Source organism: Bison bison, unplaced genomic scaffold (genome assembly GCF_000754665.1).
Source record: "Bison bison bison isolate TAMUID 2011002044 unplaced genomic scaffold, Bison_UMD1.0 scf7180017864469, whole genome shotgun sequence".
Classification (NCBI taxonomy): Eukaryota; Metazoa; Chordata; class Mammalia; order Artiodactyla; family Bovidae; genus Bison; species Bison bison.
The window spans coordinates 3,106,485-3,115,397 of NW_011495030.1; the positions used below are offsets into that span (position 1 = coordinate 3,106,485).

Here is an 8,913-nt window from a genome sequence, read left to right on the forward strand (position 1 = left end):
AGAAGGAAATGGCAACCCACTCCAGTGTTCTTGCCTGGAGAATCCCAGGGACAGGGGAGCCTGGTGGGCTGCCGTCTCTGGGGTCGCACAGAGTCGGACACGACTGAAGCGACTTAGCAGTAGCAGTCCCCATACACATCACCACTTTGGGTGGCAGCCACTCTGTTTATACGTCTAGGTTTGGCTGAGTAGAAAAGTCAGAAGAAAAGATATGCCAGGAAAAAGCACATATTATTCCACATGAAAATGGAACAGGAAATATATCATGTTAGTTCCATGACCTGAGTCTATGGGTAGATCACATGGCTCATGTACTTTATGACAGAACTTCCTGCTAGCTATCCATTACAGAGCAAAATGCAAAAGGAAATGTTAAGGTATAATAAACCTACGATACACAAACCATCTACTCCCAAGAAAGAAGGAGAGCAAGGTCTTTTAAAAGGTAAAATGTATAGCCAATTTAAAATCAGGAACAGTGGTGCTTGGGGACATATATTACCCAGTAATGCTTCTGAACATCAGCTTGGTTGCCAGGAACCAAGAATTTATTGAAGTCAAAGAGTAGTCAGGCAAGGGATGTTGGGAAGTGTGGAAAGAGATTTTTGTGAAATGGGCTGAAGACATGTAATCTGAGAGGCTTAGTAAGGGGTGTGATGAAATTTCATGTTAAAAATCTTTTTTAAGGGTGGAAAATGTTTAAAATTTTGGTGGTAAGTAGCAAGTCAATTAAAAGATTCTTACAGTAGACACAGAACATTTCACACACATAGGACCTTCTTCTTAGGAAGGGTTTTCAAGTAACTCCCTTCTGTTGATATTCTATCACAGTAACTGTGGTGGGCAGAAAAATGTCCCCCACCACCACCCTGAAATGTCCACATCCAAATTCTTGGGATCTGTGGATATACTACATTACATGACAACAAGGAGTAAGGGCAGTGAGGAAATTAAGGTTCCTAATCAGATGACTTTAAAATAAAGGGAGTATTCTGGATTATCCAGGGGGACTCAATATAATCACAGGCATCCTTTACAGCAGTGGTTCCGAACCTTTTTGGTACCAGGTACTGGCTTTGTGCAAGCAATTTTCTCGAAGAACTGGGTGGGTGAGGGGGTGATTTCAGGATAACTCAAGCAAAGCAGCTGCCTTGGTGGCTTAGTCGATAAAAGAATCCACTTGCAATGCAAGAGACTGCCTGCAATATAGGAGTCCCGGGTTTGATCCTTAGGTCAGGAAGTTCCCCTGGAGAGGGACATGGCAATCCACGCCAGTATTCTTGCCTGGAAAATCCCTTGGACAGAAGAGCCTGGCAGTCTACAGTTCATAGGGTCACAAAGAGTCGGATGGCATGACTGAGTGAGCAAACTACCATCAAGAGCATTACATTTATCGTGCACTTCATTTCTATTATTATTACATTAGTTCTACCTCAGATCATCAGGCGTTAGATCCCGCAAGTTAGGGACTTTTGATTTAAAGTATCAGAACTGGAACTTTCCTGGCAGTCCAGAGGTTAAGACTTATCTTCTAATGCAGGGGGTGCAGGTTCAATCCATACGCAGAGAGCTAGGATCCCATACGCCTTGGCAGCTCCCCCAAAAGCAAAACATAAAATAGAAGCAATATTGTAACAAATTCAATGAAGACTTTTAAAAAGTGTCAGAATGATAGGGCCTGATAAAGACTCAACTGGCCTTTCCTGGCTGCGAAGGAAATCATGACTCGGAGAACACCGGCAACCTCAAGCAGCTGGAAATGACAAGAAAATGAATTCTTCCCTGGAGCCTCCATAAAGGAAGGCAGTCCTGTGGACACCTGGCTCTCGACCCAGTGAGACCTATGTCAGACTGGTGACCTACAGAACTGTAAGATAATACATTTATGTTGTTGAAGCCGCTAACTTTCTGGTCATTTGTTACAGAAACAGGAAGCTAAGGCAGTAACTTCCATACAAATGCTTTGGAGGAAGCAAAGACTTATGGCAATATTAGCATTCTAAGCAATAAAACAGTTCCTCTTTCTGAGCTGAAAAAGAGAAAACAACACACTCATTCACCTTTTTATAGGTTTTCTCTTCGTTTTGCTTCCCAGGTGCTGTGTCTCCATTCTCAGCAGCAGACGACATCTGTAAGAAAGAAGTGGACCTATCTGAATTCAGAAGTTCTACACTGAAATACAATAGGCTAATAATATTGTTACCTAGAGAATCTGTTTCGGTTAATTACATTTTTGTTGTTACGGCTGTGGTCTCTAAAAAAGGAAGAAATTTCTTAAAATACTAAGAAAAAAAATTCTGTGTTCCCCAATCTTTCCAAAATAACGCTTTACTTATAAATCATTTTGGTAGCATACTTTACTCCATATGCTCTAAGAAAGGTGCCATGGAAGTCCAAGCCCAGATTATGTGTATAAGTTTCTTTCTACAAACTCTTAAACCCTTTTCTTCTGGTTATTATATGTCTCCTGTAAAAATATCTGGAAAGTACCAAAAAAATATGAATCACAACAAAACAATTACTCAGTTCTACTGCCCTTGGGCAACTCTACTACTCACGTTTTGGTATATTTGTTTCCCCCTTTTGTTCCATGTACTTTCATATGAAAAACATGATACCATCTTAATCGAGCATTTCTCACTGAACATTTATGTAATGAGCATTTTCCCATTTGAATATAAAAACCTCATTGTAAGAATAATTTTTACTAGTTGCAAGAGACACCACTGTGTGAACATGCTGTGCTGCTGCTAAGTCGCTTCAGTCGTGTCCAACTCTGTGCGACCCCATAGACGGCAGCCCACCAGGCTCTGCTGTCCCTGGGATTCTCCAGGCAAGAACACTGGAGCAGGTTGCCATTTCCTTAACATAAATGTGTGTTAATACTTTAGTTAACAATGCCAATATTGAAGAACAGTTGATGTGGTTCAGGGGTTTTGTTTCTACAAATAATGTAATAGTAATGATTTTGTGCTTCTATCTTTGTCCAACTTCAATGTTTTATTGAACTAGTTTCCTAGAATTACTAGGTCATTAAAAAAATTGAAAGCTCTTATCACATATTGCTAAATTTCTTTCCTAGAAGAATACACCCATTCACACTATCAGCAGTGAGTGGGAGCTGGTTTCATTACATGCTTAGCAACGACCACTTTCACTTTTCACCTTCATGTATTGGAGAAGGAAATGGCAACCCACTCCAGTGTTCTTGCCTGGAGAATCCCAGGGATGGGGGAGCCTGGTGGGCTGCCGTCTATGGGGTCGCACAGAGTCGGACATGACTGAAGCGACTTAGCATAGCATAGCATAGCTCATCATTTTAACTATCTTTGCTAATTTGACAGGTAAAAGAAAGTACCTCCTGATTTTAATTTGCCTCTTTGAAAATTGTTAGTGAAGGTTAACATTGTTTATATGTCTTTTTTTTTTAAGCTCTCTGTATTTCTCCTTTCAGCTTTTCTATTATTTTGTTCACTAATCTATTGGTGTTTAGTGTCTTAGGTACTGATTTTTTACCTATTATGGTCAGTAATATTAGTGGTTTCCTTATTGGTTTTTAATGTATTAAGGTTATTAAGCTGTTTACAGCATATTATTAGTATCTTCCATGCTCCTTTCTTTTAATTTGGTTTATAATTACAACATGGAGAAGTTTTATATTTTTATACTTAAAACTATTGACTATCTTTGTGATTTATTCCAATGCTTTTATATAAAAACTTTTTCATTGTGAGGTATCAGATATTTAAACATGTGTTCCTCTAATCTTTTAATAATAAGATTTTTGTATATTCTAATTCATCTGACTTCTTAAAGTCAGTTACTTATGTGGTAAATAAGGGTAAGGACATAATCAGGGAGCCATGATATTTAAGGGCCACATCTTAAATTGCAATGAAGAGCATTCTATACACCATGGAGGAGAAACTTCTGACTTTCTCACAAGCCTCTGAAGCACATTTTAAATCCTGGGCTTTTAATAAACAGTGTGGGTGAAGCCTAAGAACCTGCCAGCCATTTCGCTATACTGGAACAAAATGACTGCCATGAGCTGGATGTGACTAAAAACCATCCAAGAAAATGGAAGAATGGGCCATGGCAAGCCAATCTCACCAGACCTATGACTGCCTACCAATCCAAGCATTCTCTTAGATAAACTTTCAGTTCCATTTAATCTGTCCATATTAGAATATAAAGTTTTCAAGGACAGATGTTTCATACACTACTGCTTCCCACTCTCTATGTGCTTAATTTATTAAACGAATAATTGACTTTTCTAGTCTCTTCATTGGAGAAGGCAATGGCACCCCACTCCAGTACTCTTGCCTGGAAAATCCCATGGATGGAGGAGCCTGGAAGGCTGCAGTCCATGGGGTCACTAAGAGTCGGACATGACTGAGCGACTTCACTTTCACTTTTCACTTTCATGCTTTGGAGAAGGAAATGGCAACCCACTCCAGTGTTCTTGCCTGGAGAATCCCAGGGACAGGGGAGCCTGGTGGGCTGCCATCTATGGGGTCGCACAGAGTCAGACACAACTGAAGCGACTTAGCAGCAGAATTAGAATATCTGATATGTTTTATAATATCAGGCTCAGGGTAAAAACCAAACCCAATCCTGTATCATCCCTCTTGAAAGCTCAAATTACATAATCACTTTAAGAATATACAGGGAGTAATCAAATATTTGATCCCAATTTTTATATTAGGGTATGTTAGTGTAATTTAGTACACACTACTACTAATAAGTAAGAGTAGGATTTTCTTTAATCTTCAACTGTTTAATAGAGCCCAGAGAATGAAGATCTCCGTAAAGAATGCCATTTCAGTAATTTCACTTTATCTAAGCCTTTGTAGCTATTAAAACTGAAAAACTTCAAGAGTATAGTTGAAGGGGCTTGAAAATACAACCTTAATGAGGGGTTGACAAATGACATAAATGAAGGACAGATAATTAGATGGTTTTTAGTATTTTGTAAACAATTCCCTTTAGGCAGCACAAAAGAGATAATAATGTTAAAGGGAGGCCATGAGATATCACCTGGGTTCAAAGGTTTTTTGTTTTCCCCCCTGTTCCTGCTGCTGCTACGTCACTTCACTCGTGTCCGACTCTGTGCGACCCCACAGACGGCAGCCCACCAGGCTCCTCCGTCCCTGGGACTCTCCAGGCAAGAACACTGGAGTGGGTTGCCATTTCTTTCTCCAGTGCATGAAAGTGAAAAGTGAAAGTGAAGTCGCTCAGTCGTGTCCGACCCTCAGCGACCCCATGGACTGCAGCCTTCCAGGCTCCTCTGTCCATGGGATTTTTCAGGCAAGAGTACTGGAGTGGGGTGCCATTGCCTTCTCCGTTTCCCCCTGTAGGATGATGTTTAACAAAGCCCACGTGGACCTATTCACCAGGATATCCATGTAGGAGAGGCAAATGAGATGCTTGGGGATGCCCTGGTTAACTGTAAATGGCTATTAAAATGGTCACAGTGATAATTACTGGAGCTTCCCAGGTGTCTCAGTGGTAAAAGAATCCACCTGCCAAGACTCAGGAGAAGTGGGTTCAATCCCTAGGTTGGGAAGATCCCCTAGAGGAGGGCATGGCAACCCATTTCAGTATTCTTGCCTGGAGAATCCCATGGACAGAGGAGCCTGGTGGGCTATAGTCCTAGGGTTGCAAAGAGTCGGACACAACTGAAGCGACTTAACATGCATGTGATAATTACTGTCTAGACTTGCAACATTCTGCACTAGTTAAGGTACATCACATATAATAACTATGGAAGCCAAGGTAAGTATGGATTAAAAATAGTTTTTAAAAACTTTATAATCATATATATTTTTACATATGTGTACAAGGAAGGAGGAAAGACATTCACAGAAGTACTGGTAAGTATCTATAGATGATGAGATTGTGAATGCTTTGTGTTTTCATGTTAATTTTTTGCTATATTCTCCAAGTATTCTGCAGTAAGCACTGCTATATTTAAAAGTAATGAAAACATTAACACTTGTCAGATATTTAACCACGCACAGTAATTAACAGCAGAGACCACATCTCCTGGGTTCTGACCCTTTCAGCATAACAACATCCACAAAATTTCCTCTTCCTATTTGCTTATTTTCTGTTTTTAATCTGATAACGTCAACGTTAAAGGCCATGAACTAGATACATGATTTACAGTATTTGTAAACACAATGAATCCACTGGAAATAATTAAAATATAGACTGTACTTCCTTACCTTTGTAAATGAAATGGCCAGTCATCTGTAGTTGGTTGTGCTGAGTGGCCTATTCATTGTTGAGCCTGTTTCCCTTCCCAGGTTTCTGTTAAAATAGAAATCACTGGTCATTATTTATTCATACCTCTCTTTCAGCTCCCAGAAAGGTTAAGAGATGGCCACAGGGTTATATATATACACACACACTGTAGTCAGCAAGGGGCTTCCCTGGTGACTCATATGGTAAAGAAGCCTCCTGCAATGCGGGAGACCTGGGTTTGAACCCTGGGTTGGTAAGATCCCTGGAGAAGTGAAAGGCTACCCACTCCAGTATTCCTGCCTGGAGAATTCCATGGACAGAAGAGCCTGGCAGGCTACGTGGGACCCCAAAGAGTCGGACATGACTGAGCAACTTTTCACTCACTCACTCAAAATTAAAACAAAGGAAGCAATGTGTGCATAAATAAAGGGAAGATAAAGGTGAGGAACAAGGTGGTGCCAGCAGTATGGGCTGTACAAAGAATGTGCACTACGTAATCCTGTATAGTCATTGAATACCCTGGTCAGTCTCCAGCGGACTCTGAGATTCCTAGTGGTCATAGCAGAGGAAGACATAATCAGTTTCATAAATGCCCAATGCTCATAAGATAAAAACAAGTCAGTTGCTCAAATGAACCACTGGGGATTGAGGCTGGAGTGAACATTTCTCCTGTGGAATAAAAAGAGACCCCACATGATGTGTGGATAATTTTTCACTATTATCCCTGTGATAAGTCATGTGATTTTCATGAGGGTTGTTTCAATAACACAACTTCAAAGGATAGTTCAACAAACCTTTTCTCTTGCTATGTTTTTATACAAAAGAGATACTTGCTCATGGTAACCAATTTTAAAAACACAGTTTCAAATAAAAATGGGCTTCCCTGGTGGCTCAGATGGTGAAGCATCCACCTGCCATGCAGGAGACCTGAGTTCAATCCCTGGGTCAAGAGGATCCCCTGGAGAAGGGAATGGCAACTCACTCCAGGACAGAGGAGCCTGGTGGGCTGCAGTCCATGGGGTCACAAAGAGTCAGACAGGACTGGGCACCTCACACACAGAAAGTAAAAGTGAATAAGATTCCACCAGTGTCTCTCCAATGAGTTAATCAATGGGAACAGTTTGTTGACTATCCTCCCAAAATCTTCCCTGTCCTATACATACACATACAGACACTTATTTCAGCCATTTACTTTTATTGGCATTTTAAATATATTTCTTCAAGTCTATATTACGTATTTATCTCATTTACAAATAACTGCATTGTTTCCACAAAATGGATGTACCATCATTGAAGCAAACACTCCCTTATGGGAAAACATTCAGACTGTTTCCAGGATGGGCTACTGTAGCCAAAGAAGGAATAAACAAACTTACATAAACACCTTTAATGTTCTAGTGCTTTTACTTCTGTGGGAAAGAATTCTGGCAATCAATCCCAACTTGATAAGTGCATTAAGTATTTGAAGGGTCTTTGTTACATTCCTTTGTATAAAAAGGGTGAAGCAAATCAGTTCCATGATGCATGAGTATCTGCTTATTGACATACTAATCAGCACTGGATGTTTGCCATGTTTAAAATGTTTGCCAATTTGATGGGCAGAGAATGACACCTCATTTTATTTATTTTTTTAATTTTATTTTATTTAACTTTACAATGTTGGGCCACAGGTATACATGTATTCCCCATCCTGAACCCTCCTCCCTCCTCCCTCCCCATACCATCCCTCTGGGTCGTCCCAGTGCACCAGCCCCAAGCATCCAGTATCATGCATCGAACCTGGACTGGCGACTCATTTCATATATGATATTATACATATTTCAATGCCATTCTCCCAAATCATCCCACCCTCTCCCTCTCCCACAGAGTCCAAAAGACTGTTCTATACATCAGCGTCTCTTTTGCTGTCTCGTACACAGGGTTATCATTACCACCTTTCTAAATTCCATATATATGCGTTAGTATACTGTATTGGTGTTTTTCTTTCTGGCTTACTTCACTCTGTATAATAGGTTCCAGTTTCATCCACCTCATTAGAACTGATTCAAATGTATTCTTTCTAATGGCTGAGTAATACTCCATTGTGTATATGTACCACCAATTTTTTATCCATTCATCTGCTGATGGACATCTAGGTTGCTTCCATGTCCTGGCTATTATAAACAGTGCTGCGATGAACATTGGGGTACACGTGTCTCTTTCCCTTCTGGTTTCCTCAGTGTGTATGCCCAGCAGTGGGATTGCTGGATCATAAGGCAGTTCTATTTCCAGTTTTTTAAGGAATCTCCACACTGTTCTCCATAGTGGCTGTACTAGTTTGCATTCCCACCAACAGTGTAAGAGGGTTCCCTTTTCTCCACACCCTGCCCAGCATTTATTGCTTGTAGACTTTTGGATCTCAGCCATTCTGACTGGCGTGAAATGGTACCTCATAGTGGTTTTGATTTGCATTTCTCTAATAATGCGTGAGGTTGAGCATCTTTTCATCTGTTTGTTAGCCATCTGTATGTCTTCTTTGGAGAAATGTCTATTTAGTTCTTTGGCCCATTTTTTTGATTGGGTCATTCATTTTTCTGGAATTGAGCTGTAGGAGTTGCTTGTATATTTTTGAGATTAGTTGTTTGTCTGTTGCTTCATTTGCTATTTTCTCCCATTCTGAAGGCT

General features: G+C 40.4%; 1 protein-coding gene across 9 annotated transcripts in view; it reads right to left on the bottom strand.

The window, feature by feature from the left end:
• The window catches only part of PIP5K1B (phosphatidylinositol-4-phosphate 5-kinase, type I, beta), a 533,355-nt gene that overhangs the window by 219,513 nt on the left and 304,929 nt on the right, over positions 1 to 8,913 (bottom strand). For all 9 annotated transcript variants that reach the window (XM_010860667.1, XM_010860666.1, XM_010860662.1 and 6 more), the window contains 2 exons: positions 6,231 to 6,315; positions 2,061 to 2,129 (listed from right to left, as the gene is read on the bottom strand). In XM_010860667.1, coding sequence (XP_010858969.1) covers positions 2,061 to 2,129 — 69 coding nt within the window. In that variant the 5' untranslated portion in view covers positions 6,231 to 6,315. The remainder of the gene's footprint in view (positions 1 to 2,060; positions 2,130 to 6,230; positions 6,316 to 8,913) is intronic.